This window comes from Trichosurus vulpecula, chromosome 3 (genome assembly GCF_011100635.1).
Source record: "Trichosurus vulpecula isolate mTriVul1 chromosome 3, mTriVul1.pri, whole genome shotgun sequence".
In the NCBI taxonomy this organism is placed as follows: domain Eukaryota; kingdom Metazoa; phylum Chordata; class Mammalia; order Diprotodontia; family Phalangeridae; genus Trichosurus; species Trichosurus vulpecula.
In genome coordinates, this window is record NC_050575.1 from 230030559 (window position 1) to 230054964 (window position 24406).

The 24406-nt window shown below is 39.1% G+C and overlaps 1 protein-coding gene across 2 annotated transcripts in view; it reads left to right on the forward strand.

Moving 5' to 3' along the window:
* The window catches only part of NOL10 (nucleolar protein 10), a 108459-nt gene extending 107417 nt beyond the window's left edge, over window positions 1-1042 (forward strand). For both annotated transcript variants that reach the window (XM_036751965.1, XM_036751966.1), the window contains one exon: window positions 531-1042. In XM_036751965.1, the coding sequence (XP_036607860.1) occupies window positions 531-650 (120 nt within the window). In that variant the 3' untranslated portion in view covers window positions 651-1042. The remainder of the gene's footprint in view (window positions 1-530) is intronic.
* The last annotated feature ends 23364 nt before the right edge of the window (window positions 1043-24406 follow it).

Below are 24406 nucleotides of genomic sequence, written 5' to 3' on the forward strand. Positions count from 1 at the left end.
AATGGGGGTGAGAAGAGTTTGAATGCAAGAAAAAGTATTCACAGGATATGTTTACCCTGCTGGCCTTATATAGTTGGACTGGTGAATTATCAACTGATAGACTGTCAGAACTGGAAGGGCCCAGAAAAATCATCCAGTCTGACCACTGCCATTTTACAGGTGAGGGAACTGAGTGAGGATCAGAGAGGGAAGGGACACAAAGGCACAAAGCAGGGACTGGACAGAGCACAGGTCTCCTGACTCCCTGTCCAGTGTTCTTTTCACACAACGTGGCACCTTTCTCCTCAATAAAGGGCTGTTCTCTGTACTGTGTGCTTATTTTAAAAATTAGGAATGCAAATCTCCTTCCCTCTATTGTCTTGCACCACAGCGTTCTTTCCTGAGCAGAATCTATCTAGTCTTGCCAACTTAAACTAGCCAGAGTTCAGTAATACTTCTACTAGCAAAAGAGGGTCTGTGGATTTGGGTGACTCTGGAAGGAAACATTGGAACTTTCATTCCTTCTCCTTTTCCCCATTTAAATTTTTTAGTCTGAACAACAGAAAAAGCAGCAAGAAGCTGAGAAGCAGCATCGACAAGAGAGAAAAAGACTTCGCCGTTCTGCTGGACACCTTAAGACTAAGCGCAGAAGAGGACATCCATTTCATTGATTGTGGAATTCCTGTCCCCAACCTGCTGATTGTGAACTGTTCCTTAATATGCACAGTGGAGGTGGGAGGGAGAAATGGAACTAAATTTTATTGTTCTTACAGGATATTAAAAAAAATGGAATTTTTACTACCCTATTTGAATTATTGAGACTTTTGTAGCTGTAAAGCTACAAAGCTGTAAAGATATAGTAACTCCTTTTCCATGGAAATCTGGGGTTTGGACTTCCATGAATTTGTACATATTAACTGGTTATTTTATAATGTGGATGTATTGTTTGTAGAAGTCATTCCCAAAGACACATTATTTCTTTACTATAGTTTTTAATCAAGTAAACTGGACTTTTTTTAAAGCCTTCTGAAATGTGTATTATTAAAAACTGAATTCACCTGCAGTGTTGATTCTGTGTGAATAACTGAGTTCAGGGTTTAGTTCTTTTATCTCAGAATGACTGCTACCCCCTCATACTTACATCATCTGGAAGCTATCCTCCAAACGGGGTGATGTGACTTTTTGGCCAGATTTGTGTTTGTGTTAAATAAATCTAGGAGGGATGGAGAGGAGAGGAGTGGTTTGTTGTTGTTTTGTTGAGACTCTATTCAGAGAATTGAGAGGAAAATATGATATCAAGGAATATATCAGAGAGAGAGAGAGAGGGTACATAATCTGGAAATAAGTCATTATTCTTCTCACTTGAGTGTAGAAGTTTTCACTAGTCCTTGGAACTTAGTGAAAGGTGAACTTTCTGGAAGAAACTGAAATGAATATTCTTCAAATAAGAAATGTACTTGAAGGAATTCTTCAAAGAAGTTTCGAAAGTTAATTTTAGTTTTTTAGGAGTTAAATGGATATTGAAATAAGATCTGACAATATCTTTAAGTATTTTTTATTTCCTTTGTATTCAAGTTTTGTCTTTCCTCTATGGATCTTGGCTCACTGGCTAAATATTGCTTTCTTTTCCCAGGTTATTTTCCCCACAAACTCAGACTTATCACTCATATTTCCTTGAAGACAGGTATTTTACTTTCATGTTCTATTAAGGAATTGGGAAGAAATCAAGGTAGGGCTTGAAGTTAGAATATGCCTGATGATTGTATTAATGAGGGGCCAACTAGATTTCCATTGACTGAGTACAAACAAGTCTCTGGTGGCTCTCCCATGCTACCTTATGTAACTTTCCTTCTTTTGGGGAATGAGGTGGGATGTGGAGGGAGCCACCAAGCCCTATTATTGTTATGTCAACAGGGGTAGAAGCGTGGCAAAGGGGTTGTGTATTTTCTCTATGAAAATAGGATATTGCTGAGGTAATAGAGTAGAAGGATGAAATAGGTCAGTACAGACTGGGTGGTACTGGGACTTGTCTTAAGGCCATAAGAACCAAGACGAAGTCACTCATCTTTCCTATGCTGCAGACTCATAAGGGCCACCTCAAGTACTGCCTGAAGATTTAAAGAACAAAGCTATTGAAAAGTTAGAAGTTTTAAATTGTATATTGCATAGTCTTCATAAAGACCCCAGTGTAGCTTTTGAACTTTTCATTTATAAGCTTTAATAACAGGTTTGTAGATATGATAGAAACCTCTTGTAAATAATGCTTAACGGCATCAAAGTTTCTTCTCATAGGTGATGTATGGAATTCGATTCTGCTCACTACCGGACACTTTGACTTTTTGTCTGCCTATAACAGACTTTTAGAAGTATTCATAGGATCCAAAATAAAAATATATTGTGATTGTGATAAGGTGATTGTCCAGAATTTTAATAGAATTTTAAGTCATTTGCATATTTCTATCATCTACACATGATATTAAACTTTAAAAGTTATGAGATTTTTAGGAATATTCTATGATGAAGAACAGGACTGTCAAACAGAACCAGAGGAGCCCACCTGAACCAGATTAAATATAATAATTGGGAAATTTTAACAAAATAAATAAAGACATGGCTTAGATAATGGTAATTTGTGGTTTTCTAAGTCAATATACAGCCACAGGGATCTATTTCTTTTGAGTAACATCACTGATGTTGAGCATAGAGCATAAATATAGTCAAAAAGACCTGAGTTCAGATCCCACCTCTGACATTTACTAGCTGTCTGGCCTTTGACTAATTGTTTAACTTCTCTGGGTCTTAAGGTTCTTCATCATTAAAATGAAGAGGCTGGGTTTGATAGCCCTCTTAGGTCTCTTCTAGTTCTTTTTTTTTTTTTTTAAATTTAGTGTTTTATTTTTCCCCAGTTACATGTAAAAACAATTTTTAACATTCGTTTTTAAAACTTTGAGTTCCAAGTTCTCTCTCTTCCTCCCTCTCCATCCCCTCTCTTTGAGAAGGCAGACAATTATACATGTGAGGAGGGGAGAGGGGAGAAGAGGAGAGGATGATGAGCTGAGTTGTCAAAATGGAACTGGGCACCTGGGTCCCCATTCAGGCAGCTCAGACTACTCACAGGTTGTGGTTTGTCCTTCATTCTCGAAGAGGACCGTGACAACAAGGAGGTGATGACATGACTTGCAATTGACTTTGATTTGAGTGAGGGAGGGCTGTGCAAAGTCACCAGCCTCCTCCTCCTCCAGAGCCATCTGCATCCAGTGGCCAGATATCTATCAGGATGCCTAAAAATGGCCCAGGTTGCAGTGGAAGACCTTGGCCCTTTTAAGCTAAGGTCTTTTCAGGTTCAGGTTCAGGCAAGGCCCATTCATTTATACATGTTACAGGTAATACTTGTGTAGTCATGCAAAACATTTCAATAAGTCATGTTGTGAAAGAAAACATACAAAAAAAACTCAAGAAAAATAAAGGAAAAAAAGTATATTTCAATCTGTATTCAGGCACCTTCAGTTCTTTGTCTGGGGATGGATAGCATTTTTCATCCTAACTCCTTCAGAGTTTTCTTGGATCATTGTATTGCTGAGAATAGCTAGGTCATTCATAGTTGATCATTGCTTGATATTGCTGTTACTGTTTACACAGTACTTTTCATTTTGCATCAGCTCATGCAAGTCTTTCTAGGTTTTTCTGAGAACATCTTGCTCATCATTTCTTATAGCACAACAGCATTCCATCATAATCACATATCACAACTTGTTCAGCCATTCCCCATTGATGGGTGTCCCCTCAATTTCCAGTTCTTTGCCACCAGAAAAGAGTGGCTATAAATATTTTTGTTCATATTTATGTATTTTGTACATTCCTTTTTGTGTTTTTATCTCTTGGGATACAGTGATATTGCTAGGTCAAAGGGTATGCATGGGTTTATAGCCCTTTGAGCATAGTTCCAAATTACAGAATGGTTGAATCAGTTCACAACTCTACCAGGGGTGCAGTAACGTCTAACTTTTCCCACATCCCCTCCAACACTGGTCATTTTCCTTTTCGGTCCTATTAGCCAATCCAATATGTTTGAGGTAGTACCTCAGAATTGTTTTAATTTGCATTTCTCCAATGAGTAGTTAGAATATTTTTTTGTGTGGCTATAAATAGCTTTGATTACTTAATCCAAAAAGGTCTCTTCCAGTTCTAAATCTATGGTCCTATGTTTTCTTCAATCCTAATAAGTGAGTACTATCAACTTGTTAACTAGTGAAATTTAGACAACCAAATATTCAGGCCTCAGGTTGGTACACATTGCTTTGAGTTGCCTCTAATTATTCAGTTCTCATTTTACAGTAAATTGAAATCATATTTGATTTGGTTTGATGTCCTGCCAGACTTGGTCCTGTTTTCTCTTTGAACCTTCTCTCCTCTCTTAATTAATTATTAGCAAAGATTTATTAAGTACTTACTATATATTCTAGTAAGCACCAAAGGTGCAAAGAAAAAGCACAAACTGCTTGCCCTCAAAGATCTTATATTCTTAGTTGGGGGAACAGCATGTACTCGATAGCTATAGAGAAAATGCATACCAAGTAGACAGTGGATAATGTTAGAAAGGGAGGCCCTGGGCTGAGGATGCAGTGTTCTTGGGCTAAGTCTTGAAGGAAGCTAGGCATTCTGAGAGGTAAAGATGAATAGAGCAAAGCATTACAGGCATGAGATTTATAAGAGCATATATGTGTGACCCCTAGAGTGGTCTGTTCCCTCTATTTTCCTGTGGTGGGCTTACAATATGAGATTCAAAACACCCTTTTCCTCTGCCCCTGCTCCCCCATAAAAAACCCCAAACCTCCTGAGCCTAATTATAGATAAGTTAGACCCTGTCTTTGATCCTGAGTAACATATAAAATATAAAAAGTAGAAATACAGTAGACCAACCTAGGAAGAAAAACTGGCATTTCTAAATGAGAACACTGGACTAAGAGTTTTGAGGCGTCAGGCCTGCCCTCTCTGTGCCCTGTAGTGTACTTCAGTGGGTATTGGTGAGCCTTTGGATGGTAAGTATTCCCACCAACTGCACAAATAGTTATCCTTCCACAGTTTGTCATAACTATATAACTTTAAATTCACGTTCTTCCACAAATCTGATTCAAGAGAATCTAACCAAGCAAGCTGGTGGCCTTCCACTCCATTAGGGGTTTTTAACCTTTTGGGTGTGTATCATGGACCCCCTTTCAAAATGTTTTTTAAAAATGCATAAAATAAAATACACAAAATTATAAAGAAAACCAATTACATTGAAATACAGTTATCAAATTATATATGTATGTGTATATATATATACACACGTGCATCTATAAAAATACTGCGATCTGTGAACTTTTCATATATGTATATGTGTGTATATATGTATATATACACACATACATATGTAAATGTACATGCATACATGCATGCATACACACACACACATATAGTTCACAGATCCTCAGGTTAAAAAAACCCCTGCTCTAGGTCTCACTTTCTGTGGCTGTCAGTCTAGCACTTGAACTGCCCATCTGTTGTCTCTCATTAGCTACATGAAACTGGCCCACTTCCTTTTACTGACATGCATTTCCTGCATGACCAGCATGCATTTCCTTTAGGCCCCTTGCACCAAATAATGACTGGTAACATGCTACAGTCCGCTTATCCCCAGTACACACTTCTCGCTTTGGATCACTCACTCTTTTGATTCTTCTGCACAGCATTATTGGAAGAATATTGGTGTTTAAAAGATATGTTTTTGTGTCATGAATTAGCGTTGGATCATTGAAAACACTATGCAGTCCCTCCTGTTTTCTTTCTCCTGTTGAATTCTGGGCCCAGGCCACTACCGTAGTGTCTAAACAGTTAGTTCTGCAGTAACACTTGTTTTGAAAATGTGAATGTGTTCCAATGAGATTGATATATATTAGGGAACAATTTTAGTATAGTGTGAACTTCATGTTTACTTATGTACTATTTTATCAGGGACAAACGAAAAACTGCACCCAGTGATCCAAGCACGAACCATACACGCAGTTTCACTGTGGGTGTTGTCTTGCAGGTTGGATAACTTGTTAGCTGTACCCCTTCCCACACTCACTTCCCTATGTAAACTTAAGGTCTTTTTCAAGGCAAAGTCCCATATTTACCGCATATCTTATGGTGCAGTAACAGCTCTGGACTAAGGAGGGCTGGTCTGATTCTACCCCCTCCCCCTCCGTGGTCCAGGCCCTGGCTTTGGCCTGGCAAAAATTGGATTTTGCCAACCTGGGCCCCATGGAAACCTGGGTTCAGGTAGAGCAGTGACCTGAGGCCACTGATACTGCCACTGTTCTGTATTTATGTATATTTTAATCATTTACTATGTATAAAGCTGCTTCTGTTTTTGTTAGGTTCCTGTTTGGTTTTTATTTTCAACATGGTACTGACAGCATTTGAGTTTGTCCCCCAGTCCCTTTTTCCCATGGACGCTATCATTTTTATAGCTCAATTTTGCATAGTGCAGAATTTTTTCAGGGAAGCATATGTTGCTTTATAGCAGAACTGACTGTACGGTACTTGGTATTCTCTAACAGTTTTCAGTTAATTTGCACGTCCTTGACCCTGGGCAGATCGCTTAATCTCTCTCAGCCTCATTTTCCTCCTCTGCAAAATGAGAGTCATAACGGCACCCACCTTACAGACTGTGCGGCTCACACTTGGCAGATCTTACAATGCTTTGTAAATGCTAGGTACTATCATTATTTTTGGTAGTGAAGATACTGCGCAATTTGCTGAAATTTAAAAGTACATCAGGGTTTTATGAAAACCCTGTATAAATATATTTGCTTTGAGCACAGAACTTCAAACCTTCCTGTACTTCAGAGGAAAAACTGGCACGTTGACCATCTAATAATACTGATAAAGTACACAGAAGCTCCCTCTCTCCCCAACCCCCTTTTCTTCTTATTGTTGCTCATTGTTGTACTGTTGGTACATTTTGGTATTCTCTTTGGGAACTGAAGGACTTCAGCTTTTCATTTTGGTAAGGGTTCACTTTTTTTTTTTTAAAAATACAACAGAAGTACAGGTGTGTGTGTTTTTTTTTTTAACTACTCTTAGGGACCCATCCTTAGTGCTATATTATATATAGAAGTACATTAACAGTGATAATGTGAAATTCTGTGATTTTTAAAAACGTTTTTGATAGATTAAAACATTGAGTTCCTCATTTAAAGACCAATTTTGATTTTGGAATGCCCTACAAATATAGGTTTGGCTGTATAGCTCTGCCATGCAATTGAAACACAAAAGCCTAGAATTTATGCTGCTTTTGTTTTCTAGCTAGTGTAGAAAATTATAGTTCTCATTTTACCTTTTTTGTGATGAGAAACATTCTACTCATTCTCAACCAGAGAAATAAACACCTAGCTGTCAGATTATTAAATTTATAATGTATCCAAGTCCAGAGGCACAAAAGGTACAGGTTGCCTCTATTCACTATTAAGAGCCTAAAATTGTCCTTGAAAGGTTATGATCTTTAATTACAATGTCCTGGACTATTTGTTTTCATAAATCAAACCTGGCCTGTCACTGACTAAGTAGTGCCTATTTTTAGTCAGTTATAGATGGAAAATTGGAATGTGAAAAGTCTTTCTAGAAATGCTAGGTGCTTGTGCAAGTTCTAGTTGTATGTCTCTGGTACTAGTGTGAAAATTGCCAACGGACCTTTAGCGCCAACACTCCACACATACTGCCTACCTTTAAGAGACTTGCATTCTTTTTAAATTTTTTTTATTTTTAAATTAAGATTTTTTTATTTTTAGTTTACGACACTCGATTCCACATGATTTTGAGTTCCAGATTCCCCACCACCCCCAGACGGCATGGAATCTGATATGTCTTCTACATATAACTTCGCGTTGAACTTGTTTACACAGTGGTCAAGTTGTAAAGAAGAATTATGACCAATGGAATGAATCATGAGAAAGAAGAAACAAAACTTGCATTAGAAATTGAGAGATTAAAATCACACAGTTTGTAACTAAATGCTAAATTTTTTTCTAGAGTAGTTTAGGAGAGGGAGGTATTGGCATAAACTAGGAATATTGAAAAGCCATCATGAAAGAAGAGTGGAGAATTGAACCTTCACAGGTCTGTGCAATTTTGACTGTATTCTTCCACTCAGGATTCTTCAGTGGCTCTCTCGTATCACCTCAGTAAAATTCATATTCCTTTGCTTGGCATTCAAGGCCCACAGTCTGGCCCTACCCTACCTTTCTAAGTTTATCTCATATTATCTCTTTCCCCGTACTCTGTGCCAACCCAAGTGGATGGTTTGCTTTCCTATGCCCTATAATCCTGCTTCCATATACTGTATTTGCTATTGAATTCTTCCCCATCCGTTCCAAATGCTACCTCTTCCACAAGGCCTTCTTCAAACTGCACCTTCCAGTAACACCTGTCCCACTTTATTCTGCTTTTCACTAATGCATTTATCATATGATATATAGCATATTCTAGTGACCTAGGACTTTGTATCTTACATGCCTACTAGATGTTATGTTCTATAAGGGCAGCATAGGCATTTTATTTAAATTGTGTATTCCATCAATGAAAAAAATGTTAAGGAAGGTGGCCTAGCCACAGTAGCTCTCAAGCTGTATTACAAAGTATAAATCATCAAAACAATCTGGTTCTGGCTAAGAAATAGAGTGGTGGATAAAAGGACTATATTAGGTACACAGTACACAGTAGTAAATGACTATAGTAATTCTACTATTTGATAAAAACAAAGATCTCTGATTTTGGGACACTACTATTTGACAAAAACTGCTGGGAAAACTGGAAAACAGTTTGGCAGAAACGAGGTATAGCCCAACTTCTCATACTGTATACCAACATAAAGTCAAAATGGTACATGACTTTGACATAAAGGGTACTATCATTAGCAAATTAAGGGAGCATGGACTAGTTTACCTGTCAGATGTACAAATAAGAGAATTTATAACCAAACAAGAAATAACGTGGCATGTAAAATGGATAATTTTGGTTTCATTAAAAAGGTTTTATACACACACACACACACACACACTGCAGCCAAGATTAGAAGAAAAGCAGAAAACTAGGGGAAAATTTTTACAAGTTTCCCTGCTAAAGGCCTCGTTTCTCAAATATATAGGTAACTGAGCCAATTTGATAAGAATACAAGTTATGCCCAAATTGATAAATGGTCAAAGGATGTAAACAGGCAGTTTTTGGAAGAAGAAATCAAAGCTAAAGTCATAAAAAAGTGCTCTAAATCACTATTGATTAGAGAAATGCAAATTAAAACAACTCTGAGGTACCATCTCATACCTATCAGATTGACTAACATGACAGAAAAGGAAAATGACATGTTGGAGGGGGTGTGGGAAAATTGGGACACTAATGCACTGTTAGTGGAGTTGTGAACTGATCCAACCATTTTGGAGAGTAATTTGGAACTATGCCCAAAGGGCTATAAAGCTGCATACCCTTTGACTCAGGAATACCACAAAGAGATTTAAAAAAAAAAAAAAGGACCTACACGTACAAAAATATTTAAAGCAGTTTGTTTTTTTTTTATGGTGTCAAAGGTGCCCTTCAATTGGGGAATGGTCAAACAAGTTGTGGCATATGATTATGATGGCATACTATTATGCTATAAAAGGAGCAGGATAATTTCAAAAAAACCGGGAAAGATTTACATGAACTGATGCAAAATGAAGTGATTAAAAACCAGGAAGAACATTGTACAAAGTGACAACAATATTGTATTATGATCAGCTGTGAATAACTTAGCTATTCTCAGCAACACAATGATTCCAAGACAATTCTAAAACAGTTATGATGAAGAATGCTTTCCATACCCAGAGAAAGAACAGATGGAGTCTGAATGTAGATACCATACTTTTAAAAATTTTCTTCATTTTTCTTATTGCTGTTGAGTTTTTGTCTGTTTTCTTTCACATGACTAGTATGAAAATGTTTTACATAACTGCACACGTATAATCTGTAGCAAATTGCTTGTCTTTTCAATGGGAGGGAGGGAAGGGAGAGATTTGGAATGAAAAATTTTTAAAAGAGAATGTTAAAAGTTTTTACATGTAATTGGAAAAATTATACATTTAAATCGTGGATTCCAACACTTTGCACGGAGATCTACACCCAGTTAATATTTCGTGAACTTTTGTTGATTTATTAAATTGGCAAAGAAACAGCAGTATTGATGGGAGGTTTTTCTCATCAACTGAATGTAAACTCGTTGAGAGCAAGAGCTAGTTCTTACCTTTGTATTCCTGATGCCTAACACAGTACCTTTACTAGTCCCTTGTTAAATCTTCATTGAATGGGATTGATTTGAACCAGGCTTCTGTTCAGATATTATAGAAAGTTGGTTCTTTTATGGAAACTGAATTCTTACTTTAAATGTAAATTACATTTTATATTTAACGATTAGCTACTCTGTTATGTTGTTTAACTGGGACCTGAGTTAATGTGTATTCTGAAGTAAATATTTGTTTCTTCACTTTTTAGATGTGTGCCATTCTAAGCTTATCACTTTAAAGCCATTAGATTCCAATAGTCATTCCTTCAGTTGATATGCTTACTAGGGACCTACCACAGGCAAACATCCTGGGTAGCAATACAGGAATAAGAGCCATAACTGCTTCCCTTAACGAGCTTCCATATATGAAAACAACCATGCCAAAACAGGAAAGTCTGCCACAAGACAGAAGTCTATTATGAATTGCCCAGTGTTGGAGGGAACTATTCATTGGTGTTTACTAATTCTTGCTTTCATTTTTCTCATTTAGTAATGAACCTGCCATCTCAAATAATTCAAGATCAATTCCCCTTTTACAAATGGTGTTTCTAAATAACTCTCCCTCCAGCCTTTTATTCTGGTGTGTCAGAATGTTTCTCCTCTCAGATAGATAGCAGTGTTTTGAGGTGACTGGAGTCCCATAAAATGATTTGGGGAAAGGATTTCTTCAATTCACCGAGAAGAATAAGTATTCTCATGTATTTTCCAGGAATCTTGGAGCTGTTGTGATTTTATTGGCTATTATATGGCCCCTCTACTTTCATTCATGTAATCTTGCCATTCCCTTGCTCCTATGCATGTGGCTTTTGTGCATTTTTTTTCTTTCTCACTGTGACCAATAATCAAACATCTATCCCATCTTAGAACACATTATTTAATTTTGCCGTTTTGTGCAGCTATACAGTAATCACTGGGTTGATGGGGTCAAAGAATTCATCACCAAAACTCTCGTCCTCAGAAAATAGAGGCAGCCTATTGCTGGAATTCTATTTAATCAAGTCTTTTCAGCGTGGTAAAGTGGAACCTGCCGGAGCTTGTGCAGCACTGGCTGTTATTGTCTCACATCACAATGAGGCATCAGGGTAGAATTCTGCAAAAGTGATGCTGTCTGGCTCTGAGTCGTGGGATGTCATTGTCTCTGAAAAATTCAAGTTGCAGGTTACCTAAAAGTCAATGATTGGTGGTCAGTGGGTGTGAGTAAGCAGCAGTATGGAGCCACAAGGACTTAACACCTGAGAAATGGGGCAAAAGATGTCAGAGAAGCAACAAGTGTTTATTATATGTCCGTGTGCCAGGCATTGTGCATATAGAGAAATATATGACCTGAAAAAAAAGGAGTGAGGGATAACCAGGTGGGTAGCTCACAGGCTGTATTCATATCTTCCTAGAAAACGATCCTCAGTATATGGACAGGATTTATAGGAGCACATGGACAAGAATCACGCCACATACAGGTCTGAACAGTAGCAAAGAAAATCCATTATCAAGTGACATCAACAATCCATGGAAATACCTTGTTTATTTTTATATGGTTTACTAAGGCATTTAAATGCATTTCATCATTAGGACAGGGTTTGGATGGCAGCAGAGAGCAAGGACATGAGTCAAAGTCAGTATTCATGGCTGCTTCCAAGTCCAAGATTTAATTATCAGTGATCATGCTGCATTACAGAAAGCACTGAATGTATCTCATTGATCTACTTGGTGGTTAAAGCCCTGGCAACTTTGCCTCTTCTTATCTTTCCAATGTTCTTAATGTTTTATTCTCCATGTACTTTACAATACAGCAACACCTGCTTTCTCATTATTTCTAACTCAGAACCCTCCTTTCCTGACTCCATGGCTGTGCCCCAGGCCTGGAATTTCCTTCCTCTTCACCTCTGGCTTCCTTGAAGACTCAGTTCAAATCCTACCTTCTCCAGGTCCTCCTCTTCATGGCTACTTCCTTCCCTCTGAGGTTACCTTCCATCTGTTCTGTACATCTTGTACATAAATAGGTGTTTGTGTACTGTCTCCCCCATTAGAATGTGAGCTCCTTGGGGACAGGGACCGTATTTTTCCCTTTTTTTTTTTTTGGTATCTCAACCACTTAGCATGTAGTAAGCATTTAATAAATGCTTGCTGACTGACAAGAATGAAGGCTTTTTTCCCTTCCTTCCTTCCTTCCTTCCTTCCTTCCTTCCTTCCTTCCTTCCCTCCCTCCCTCCCTCCCTCTTTCCCTTGCTTTCTCCCTCCCTCTTTTCTTCCTTCCCTCCCTCCCTCACTTCCTCCCTCCCTCCTTCCCTCGCTTTCTCCCTCCCTCCCTCCCTCCCTCCCTCCCTCCCTCCCTTCCTCCCTTCCTTCCTACCTTCATCCCTCCCTCCCTCCATCCCCCCCCCTTCCTTTCCTTATAGCATACTTTGGTGCTATTGCAGAGAGATAGTGGGAAATTGAGAGGTTCCAAAGCATTTTAGGCTTTTTGTGTGTCTTGAGGCAAATCCCTAAAGGTGGCCGTGAATAATTAAAGGAGCTCTAAGAATGAGCTTGAGTGCTTTTCACTTGGACAGTCATAAATTTATCTAAGTTCAAGGTGCAGCCTGATGTAACTTTTCTAGATTTTCTTGAAGACTGGAAGAAGATCAACATAACATTTTGAAAGGCAGCACATCATAGTGGAAAAAGCAGTGAACTTGGATTACTGTGACCTTGGTTCAAGCTTGAATGCAGGTGCTAACACTTCTAGTTATGTGGTCTCGGCTGAGGCACCTCAGTTCTTTGTGCCTTAGTTTTCTCATCTGTAAAATGGAGATCATCGTATTTGTCCTCTCAACTTACAGGACTGTATGGAAAATATAAATAAAAACAAGAAATTTTTATGTTTGCAGCCAGTATTTGCCATGTCTTTTGTTGTTGTTCAGTTGTGTTCGACTCTTCATGGCCCCATTTGGAGTTTTCTTGGCAAAGTTTTCTTCCCATTTCCTTCTCCAGCTCATTTTACAGGGGCAGAAACTGACACAAACAGGGTTAAGTGACTTGCCCAGGGTCACACAACAAGTAAGCTTCTAAGGGCAAGATTTGAACACAGCAAGATTTGAATTCAGCACTCTGTGCCACCTGATTGCCCTTTTGCCATGTCTAATGCTTTCCAACCAGCAACTTGAAAAAGGATTATATATAGAAACAATATGTGAATATAGTTTACAAGTGCTTGACCAACTCTTTTCATTTCTTGATCCTGAACAGTATTTTCGTAGTTTTTGTCAATCACTCCTGTGCTACACCACCCCCCCACCCCAAATCCCCAAGTGTTGAGGTATTTGTTGGCATAGTTTGGAGGATCCCTTCAAGTTCATCATATTTCTTTACTTTTTTATCCTCTACAAAAGATTGCAAATTGAGAACTGGAAATAACCTTGGAGGTCACATAGTCCAACTCCTTTATGTTATAGATGAAGACGCTGAGACCTAGAGAGATTAAGTAACTTACTCAAGGTCATACAAGTCATAAGTAACAAAATTGGGATTTGAACTCAGGTCCTCTGAAACCAAATCTAGCATTCAGTCTATTGAACCTTGTTACTTCTCTTGGAGCCTGGCTAATAATAATAGCTAATGTTTATTTATATGTGCCAGATATTGTGCTAAGCGGTTTACAGATCTCTCATTTGACCCTCACAACAATCCTGGGAGGTAGGCTTATTATTATCTCCACTTTACAGTTGAAGAAACTGAGGTAAATAGAGGTCAAGTGACCTGCACAAGGTCATACACCTGGTAAGTTTCTGAGGCTGCATTTGAACTCAGGTCTTCCTGACTCTAGGCCCAGGTCATTATCTACTGGACTATCCAGCTGCTTCCTCATGTCTTCAGAATGGTCTATTTGCTTATTTATATTCATAAGCACTGCAAAGCACAGTGATAGCGGGTTCCATGGTATGATGCTTTCTGTTCTGATGCTTTGGGGTTCATGATGAACCCTACTCAACTAACTTTTATGCAACAAATTTTTCATAGGCACAGTTACCAAGGAGAGAGATACTCAGAATATTCCTGCACAAAAGTTTTTATGAACCAGTGAAACCAACAAGACCATTTGAGTTTTTACTCTCAGAATTCAGGCTGCATTCTCTTGAAATTGTTTCATGCTTCCTGAACAACAGATTGAAGAATCTCCTGGTTTCTTTTCAAAGTGTGGTTGAAATAATCACTTTTGTTTAGTGAAGATGGCATTTGATAAATTGGTACTAGAGTACCTTTACCCCTGTCGTCCCTGCACAGACACTCAGCACCTCCAATTTACAAGTGCTTGTTGGGAATGCTTTTATCATTGATCATATTGAGAATATGGAATGGTACTAGACGCTTTGAGGCTTTTTAGTATCAGAGAATAAACACATTTTACCTTTAAGGAAAACATAGCCTAAAGAAATAGTGCAGATGTTCCAGAATAAGACTAATTGGTAAACAGTGAACTATTTCTTAGCCATCATGGCCTTCGCTGGTAATTCCTGTATATCAGAGGCAGATACCAGAATGTTCATTTTCCTCATTTGGGACAAAAATAGACTGCCCACTGGGCACATTTTTAATTAAAGAGGAAATGATTATTCTTCAAAGCTGGTCATTACCAAATTGCTTTTCTGTAACAATATTTGTCCATAATCAGCCTGCATGAGATCACAAAATTATTGCCAAGACTTAGGTTTCCTGTCAGGTGCAAGGTCAGCCATATTTTTCTAGCAACCTTGATCTTCAACCAGGGAGGGCCCAAGACAGAACATGGTAATACTGCTTTCCCTTTCCTCCCCTTACCCGATCAAATAGAAGATAACACTGCAGACTTCATTGGAAGAAAGGTGCTGTATGTAGCCAAAATACTATTTTTATTACTCACAGATAATAGAGATGTAGTGAATTAAAAAAAAATCCGTTAAGCACCTGTTGTGTGCCTTTGCTTGGTGCTCAATGTTGGTAGAGATGCTTTAGATATAGAGACAGAGAGAAGCTTTAGATAGAATTCCAGCCTTCAGGGAGCTTACCGCACAGCTATAACATGTAATATTATAGCATAGACAACTATAGTAGAGAATGTTAGATAAAAGCTGTAGACAAATGTAAGTCAAGGGGAAAGAGATTGACAAGCGGATTAGAGAAGCTTCCTGGAGGGGATGATATTTTTGTTCAGTTTTAATCAAACAACAAGCATTTATTAAGTGAATATCATGTGCTAGGGATCTAAATGCAGTGGATATAATGATCCTTGCTCACAAAAACTTCTTTTAATGGGAGAAGACAAAAGAATATATACATATACACACAGACATATATACATATATGTATGTATGTGTATATATATGTATATATGCATATATACATATATATGTGTGTGTATATAAATCCACATGTCCACACACATACACACATTTATTAAATACCTACTATGTGCTAGGAACTGTGCTAAGCATTGGGGATACAAAGAAAGGTGAAAGACAGTCCCTGATCTCAAAGAGCTCACAGTCTAATAGGGGAGACAACATGCAAACAACTATGTACAAATAAGCTATATAAGAAATAATCAACAGAGGAATGGTGCTAGAATTAGGGAGAATCAGGAAAGTCTTCAAAGCCAGGGAATCCAGGAGGTAAAGATGAGGGAGAAGGGGAAAGCATTCCATGCCCAGGGAACAGCCAACAAAAACTCCTGGAGTTGGGAGATGTAGTGTCTCCTTCAAGGAACAGCACTGAGGTCAATTTAACTGGATCACCCAAGGAAGTGTGTAAGGTCAGAAGACTTTCGGGAAGGTGAGGGAATAGAGGTTAGATTATTGAAAGGCTTTGAATGCCCAACAGAGGTGATCAGGATACACTGGAGGAGGGTGACGTGGTCAGATCTGTGTTTTACGAAAATCAGTTTGATGGTTGAGTGATGGATTGGGGGGGGCACTTAGAGCAAGCAGATCAGCCAGCAGACTATTGCAATACTCCAGGTGTGAGGTGATGAGGGCCTGTACCACGATGGTGGCAGTGACACAGAGGAGAAGGGTATGGATATAAGGTGATATGAATATATAATTTACAGGCCTTGGCAACAGAATGGCTATGGAGGGCAGGGGGCAGTGGAAGAGATTAAGCAATCAAGCATGACACCTCGGTTGCACACCTGGGTAATCGGGAGGTTGGAAGTACCCTCAAAAGCAATAGGGAACTTAGGAAGAGAGAATGGTTTCAGGGAAAAGACAATGAGTTCAGTTTGGGACATGCTGAGTTTATGATGTGTACAGGACATCAAGTTCTAGATGTCCAATAAGCATTTGGAGATGGGAGACTGGAAGTCAGCCAAGAGGTTAGAACTGGATAAGTAGATATGAGAATAATCAGGATTGTAGTGATGGTAATTGAAACCAGAGGAGCTGACGAGATCACCAGTTGAAGAAGGATAGAGAAAGAAGAGAAGAGAGCGCAGGACAGATTCCTGTGGGTTCTGCCTGGATGAAGATCCAGCAAAGGAAACTGTGGAGCAGTAACCTAGATGGGAATAGAACCAGTAGTGTCATGAAAACCTAGAGAGAAGAGAAGGGGGGATTAAGAAGAGGGTGGCTGCCAGTGTCGGAGGCTGCAGAGAAGTCAAGGATGGGGATTGAGAAAAGACCTTTAGATTTGGCAATTAAGAGGTCATTGCTAACTTTGAAGAGTTTCATTTGCAGGATTAAGTTGGAAGCAAGAATTGGGAAGAGAGTGAGGAGAAAACAAGTGGAGGCACCTATCGTAGATGACCTTCTCAAGGAGTTTAACTACAAAAGGGAGGAGAGATATGGGACTATAGCTAACAGAGATGGATAGATCAAGTGTGGGTTGTTTTGAGGATGGAGGAGACATGGGTGTTTTTGTAGCCAATAGACAGGGAGAGATTTAAGATTAAGTGAGAGAGTGGGGATGACAGAGGGGCAATTTCAGGATGGTTGTGAGCATCAAATAAGGTAATTTATGTACAGTGCTTTGCAAACCTTAAAGTATTAAATATATCTTAGCTATTATTGTATAAAGAGAGCTAGATCTTATTCCAAGATTAAGGTGTTGGATGGAAGAATAGTAGTACTGGGCATACCAGATGAATTACTAAACAGGTAGCCAGAATATCTGGATACTAGTCTATTACCTGGTCCGCGTGACCTTGAACAAGTCACAACTCCTTTGAACTTCTGTTTCCTCATCTAGAAAATACAGAGGGAAGAAGAAGAAGGAAGGAAGAGTGTAAACTAGGTAATCCTTAAAGCCTTCTAAGCTTTTCTCCTAGCTCATTAGTACATATATCATGGGCACACATTGCAGACAGACATTAAACTAGGTCTAGGGATGAACAGGAAGAGATGGAAGTGAGTCACATTTTGGAAATTGGGCAGCATTTCCTAGCATTTGAAACTGCTTCTTGCTATAAGGAAACTCAGACATTTACTACCTGTGTGACCCTGGGCATGCCACTTAACCTCTGTCTGCCTCAGTTTCCTCAACTGTAAAATGGAGATAATAATAGCATTCGGGGTTGTTGTGAGGATCAAATGAGATAATGTCTGTAGAGTGTTCAGCACAGTGCCTGGCACAGAGTAAGAGCTAACTTTTATATATTAATATATTACATTATATATTATATTAAATATATTTATATATTAATTATGTGCCATACAGTAGGTGCCATATAAATGCTCATTCCCTTCCTCATCCCCACCCCCACCCCGAAACACTAACATTCTTCCACTGATGTTACATGACCACAAACCGTGGAATCCTAAGAATCACACACAATTCCTAGTAAGCCAAAGGGCAGTAGAGAGACTCGTGTATGTGTAAGTAGGTGTCAACATATCTCCAAAAATAACATATATAAGAAGTGGGCATAAAAGACAACAGGAAGGTCATGTAGCAGGAATGAAGAATAACAAATGGACAGCCTGAGTGCCAAAGTGTTAAAGGAACTGTAGAGGAAGGCATCCAGCCTAATAGCCAGAGCCTCTGGAGGATTTACAGAAAGACACAAGGGTTTCACAGGATGAGAAGGCATAGAAGGGTTGCAATCTATATGGTGGAGGATGAACCCATACTGATGAGATCACAAATCCATTGAAGTTTTGAAGGTCCTTTCTAACATTGACTTCCTGTGAGTCTGTGTATTTGCCTTGGCCCGCCACAGGTGCATCCCTTTAGATCAGTTCCCCAGTCTTTTGGAAGTTGCATCAAGCTGTCATTGATGGATATGTGTGTTTCCTCCTTGCCCCTATAGGCTAATATTACCATATGCTTTATTTTGGGTAGTTTTTTTAAGGTTATTATTGTAACATCTTTGAGTAATGGAGACATCCTGTAGTGTCATAAGGCCAGGGTTGGGAGTCTCTTTAGATCCAAGGTGTAAGGAGCTCAGTAGCATTCCCCACTCCACTAAATAAAGAAACCTCAGGGAAGTTCAAAGTCCCTTTTCCTGTCAACAGAGAGTTTGAATATCAACTAGGCTCCGATTCATTCTTCATGAATTAGCACCAGTCCCCAAATCTTGACCTGTGTGCCAAGTCCAGATTTCCTACTCTCTCAGCACCCCACGTCTAATGACTACTATTACATGACCCATTTAAGCACTCTATAAAACCCATGGGATTTTATTGGTTTGGGATGCCCCTCTTCCACCAGGGACCCCAGTAAGACCTGACCTGTTTCCGTCTTCTGTGGCTGATGCAATGATTCTGAATATTTTTTCTTGATAAACCTGGATTGCTTTACTTTCTCTCTGCTGACTCTCTACTAGAATCATGACTTTTGGTGATCTGTCCTTTGCATTTTGGGATCCTGAACTTTAATCAAACATTGTCGTTCATCCTTTGTTTAGAAGAGGGCCAATAATATCATAGGGTGATGTCTTGACTCAAGAATGAAATGAGGTGAGGCAGAACTGTGCAAAGTCATCAGGCCCACTGTCTCTTCCAGAGTGGCAAGACAAGTCAAGATGATTGGTGATGGCCCAGGATGAAGCAGATGACCTTGACATCTTCAGTGTCTGACCAAGCTCTAAGTGTTCCATAGCTCCTGCTTCAGCTGCCTTCGTGTCCCTTGGAATGCTTTGTTCTCATCTTCCCATTCCTCTGGGGGAAATCTTCACATGCTTGGGGGAGACATTTCCTTAACATACCAATGGGTTCAAGGCCTATCAGTTAGCCTCAACCTGGCTTAGCCTGTCTGCTGAGACAGTTTTACCAGGGTATGGCCACTGTACATGCTTCAACTTCTCAGGAGCCACAGGTGAGAGTTGGGTGACAGGCGGACGCCAAAGGTGGATCAATTCAATCAAACCTCATTGAGATACAAATTACCATATTTCCCCATGTATAAGATGTACCTTAATTTTGGGGTCCGAAATTTGAAAAAAAAATGTATTACATAAAGTTATTAAACTCAAGTTTTATTCATGTGCTCATAGCTTTTAGGCATCTTTTGGGCAAGTCTGGTGCGTGTATGCCATGCTTAGTCCATCCCATTTCATGAACCTGAAGCACCAATTGTATCCTCCTTTAAAATCAGTAACTTCTTTTTCATCAGCAATTCTTTTTGTCCCATGCTGAACCATCTTTGTAGACACAGGAATTCCAATTGTCCTTTGCTCTTCAATCCATATCTTCAATTCCCTCTCTAAATCAGGCCATTTTGCTGATTTGCCTCTCATGGCCTTCTTCTGCTGTGGTGTTTTCAGTAGGGTTTCTTCTTCCCGTAGCCAGTCTTGGATTGTTTTCTCAGTTGGAGGAGGACCAAACTTAAGTTCAGCAGCACTATTTCCATTCACTTTTGCAAACTGGATCACTTTTAACTTGAATTCAGCACTGTACACAAATCTTTTCTGAGCCATTTCTGGGCAGAATGTGGCAAAAAGTAACCTAATGTACTGGTAACAAAAGCGAAACAATGAGGGCAAAGACAAGTGCGAAAAAACAGGAAATTCAAGTAAAAAAATCTACAACCACTGTCTAAGATGCACTCAGTTTTTAGACCCCAAATTTTTCGAAAAAGGGTGCATTTTATACATGGGGAAATACGGTACTAGTTCAAAATTTGCCCCTTAATTCACAATGCTCCCACACAGGCATACAAGCCTATGCCCAACCATGCCCAGTACACATACACACACACACACACACACACACACACACACTACACCACAATCATCTTCACTGTCATTGGAGAGAGAGGTTGGCATAATGACTAAAGAACTGATCTTGGTTATGAATCTGGATTGTGCTCTGCCTCTGACACCTACTGGCTGACCTTAGTGAAGTTGCTTAATCTCTAACTACCCCAGGCTATGGATTCTAAGAATATGAGTTGTAGAATGGCTATAAATAATAATATTTAGCTGGCATTTATATAGAGCTTTAAGGTTTGCAAAATGCTTTACAAATATCTCATTTTATCTTCACAGCAACCCTGGGAGGTAGGTTCTATCGCTGTTTCCTTTTTATAGATGAGGAAACTGAGGTAAACCCGGGTTAAGTGATTTGTCCATGGTCCTACAGCAGGTAAGTATCTGAGGCTGGATTTGAACTCAACTTTTCCTACTTAAGGTCTAACATGCTATCCAATGCACGGCCTAGTTGCCACCAAAGCTACGTTGGTAGAGGGAGTTTCCTCACTGGGAAATCACGGGTCTGGACCCCAAAAATAAGAATAACCATAACTCCCTGACATTCACATGGTGCTTTAATGTTTGAAAAGAAAACCTAAACAACGACAACAAATTTGTGAGTGGATTTTCTCATTTGAGCCTCAGGAAAACCTTGGGACGTTAGTCTTCTAGGTATTAATACCTCCATTTCGAAGAAACCAAGGCTCAGGGAGAGCTTAAGCGACCCAATCATTTTCCTACAGCAAGTGGGTTTCAGAGGCAGGATTCAAGTCCAGCTGCTCCTGACTCAGCACTGCCTGGCTGGACAGATTGGCTGATTCACTTTGCTACACAAATGTCAGGAAATGAGGGAATCAAAGGACACAAAAATAGACAAAACAAGATCACAGGCAAGACCTGGACAGGGTCATCTAGTTCAGATGAAATATCTAAAAATGATCGGAGATTGTGTTTTTAGGAAATTATGACAGCACAGTAGTCCCCAAATTTTCTAGAAGCTATACCTCTGGGGCAGCTAGATATCTATCACAGTGGATAAAGTGCCAGGCCTGGAGTCAGGAAAACTCATCTACCTGAGCTCGAATCTGGCTTCAGACTTTTACTAGCTGTGTGACCTTGGACAAGTCACGTAACCCTGTTTGCCTCAGTTTCCTCATCTGTAAAATGAGCTGGAGGTACTCTAGTACCTTTGCCAGGAAAACCCTAAATGGGGTATTGAAGAGTCAGGACAGAACTGAACAACAACATACCTCTGCAAACATGGTTGCCTGAGGAAAATGGTGGTCTAGGAAATTGTGATCATATAAGACTGTAGCCTAAACATTTTTAGTTCCTTTTATAGGAAGTAACTAATTGTAGGAAGTTTGTCTTAATTACCTTCATTGGTGCCAGCAGGAGTGTTTTCTTGGGGGTATAGGATCTTAGGATGATAGATTTAGAGCCAGAAGAGACCTTAATCAATCAGTCAGTGAACAGGAAATCAATTACCATTTACCAAATGCCTACTATGTGCTAGGTACTGTGCTAAGCATTGAGGATGCAAAGAAAGGTAAAAGACATTTCCTGCTCTCAAGTTGCTCACAGTCTAATGGGAGAAAAAACATGCAAGCTATATTCTGGATAAATATAAAATAATCAAATGAGTGAGGGTACTAGCATTAAGGGAGGTCATGAAAGGCTTCCTGTGGAAGGTGGGATTCTAGGTGGGATTTGAAAAAAAAAACAGGGAAGCCGGGAGGCAGAGATGAGGAAGCTGAGAATTCCATGGCTGGGATTCAGCCATTGAAAAAGCCTGTAGTCAGGAGATGAGGTATCTTGTTCAAGGAACATCCAGGAGGTCAGTGCATTAAGGTGAGGAGGAGGTATAAGAAAGCAGCTAGGTGGTGTAGTGGAAAGAGGACTGGGCTTAGAATCAGGAAGACTCATCTTCATGATGTGACCTTGGGCAAGTCACTTAACTCTATTTGGCTCACTTCCTTATCTATAAATGATCTGGAGAAGGAAATGGCAAACTATTCCAGTATCTTTTCCAAGAAAACCCCAAATGAGGTCACAGAGAGTCAGATATAAGACTGAAAAACATCTGAACTGACTAGAGGTATAAGTTGCAAGAAGACCAGACAGGCAGGAACCATCTAGTCCAACTTCTTTATAAGTGAGGAAACAGGCTCAGGGAGGTTAAATGTTTTAGTACAGTTTCACATGTACTAAATAGCAGAAACAGGATTTGAACACAGATCCTCTGATTCCCAATTTATTATTCTTGCCACTTCACCTTGTGCCCTTAGGGAATGGGTATTAATTTGTTTTTGTTTTCTCTTTAAGATTCTTTAAGAATAAACATTCTAAAACATTTGTAACAAAAGTCCTCTTAATTACCCCTTTGAACTCTGACTCTGGAGCCCCTTGTTACCTTTCTTAGGTTCACTGTAGGATGCTTTGAGTAAGCATTTATGCAAATCATATCCCAAGCCCCAGTCCCTGCAACACTATTCAAGATGCCCAAGAACAATAGATCCAGTAACAAAGCATTTAATTAAGACACAAACAATATAAACGCCCAGGGAGAAGGAATCAAGCATTAGAGCTATTTGAGGTCTCCCATGAACAAGTGGGTGTTCTCTCCCATACTTCTGGAAATGATGTATGGATGGGAAAAAATTCCAAGACAAAAAAACTTACTTGGGAGTGGAGAAACTTCCTCTCACATATGGGAGGACTTCGGTGAGGAATGAATGATTAAAATCATTGTGGCCAGTGTGGAGGCATATTCTACTGCAGGTCCTTGGGTTGGATTCACTTTTTCTCCAAGGGCTATTTCCAGCCATCCTGATCTTCATCTGGCCACTGGGCCCAGATAGCTATGGAGGAGAAATCGAGGCTGGTGACCTTGAACAGCCCTCTCTCACTTAAATCCAATTCACTTGCAAGTCATGGTATAATCTTCCTGATGTCATGGTCCTCTTTGAGAACATAGGACAAACAAAAAGAACAACAGCAACAACTTTTTCTGCAGGTCTTGTCTGCCTACTATGGCCTAATGGAATTGATTTCCTGAGTTTCCAACTTCCATAGTCATCAGAGATCATATGGTTTCTGCAGGCAGCTATGTTCACATCTCCTCAGTAGATAGCTCTTCACCTTCAGCGCCTCCCAAATAACCCATGACTCCCTTTCCATATGGATCTGGATCTGCTTACCTCATTTGTGTTTATCAAATTCACATCTCATATCCCGATCCAAATCTAGTATTTTATTAGCTGTAACAGTACCTCACACTTTATTTCTTAGAGGTTCAGCATCCTGTAAAAATTGATTCATTCCACAACCACTTATTAAGCAGCATTATTTTTAAAGACTGGTCCAGGTAGTTTTCATTTACTTTTTTTTAAAATTTATTGATAACTTAAAAAAAACCCCATCACCTACATTTCCCAATACATCCTTCTCCAGTGCCTCCCAGAGAAACATCCTATATAATAAAGAATAAAAAAGAGTAAAAATTTCAACAAAAATAATCAAAATATTGAAAAAGTCTGACATTATACATAGTGTTCCATACCCATTGTCCTCCATTTCTGCAATGAAGAAAGAGGAGGTATTTTTAATATCTCTCATTTATTTATCAATTATTTTTCCTATGGGATATTTCATTCACTTATATTTGACCAGTTTCAATTTTTGAGGAGTTATTTTCATCGGTAATATTTTGTTTACCTCTTTTGAGATTATCTTTAAGAAGTTATTTTCTTCATTATTTTTTATACCTCTTTTACAAAAGTGTTAATTCTCCTTTCATAATTTTCTTTCATTGTTCTTATTTCTTTTCTCATTTATCTTCCACCATTCTTACAATTTTTAAATGATTTTTTGCTCTTTTAAAAATCTCTTTAACTCTTCTAGATATTCTTGTTGGGTTGGCATCTAATCTGAATTTTTCTTTGAGGATTTAGTTG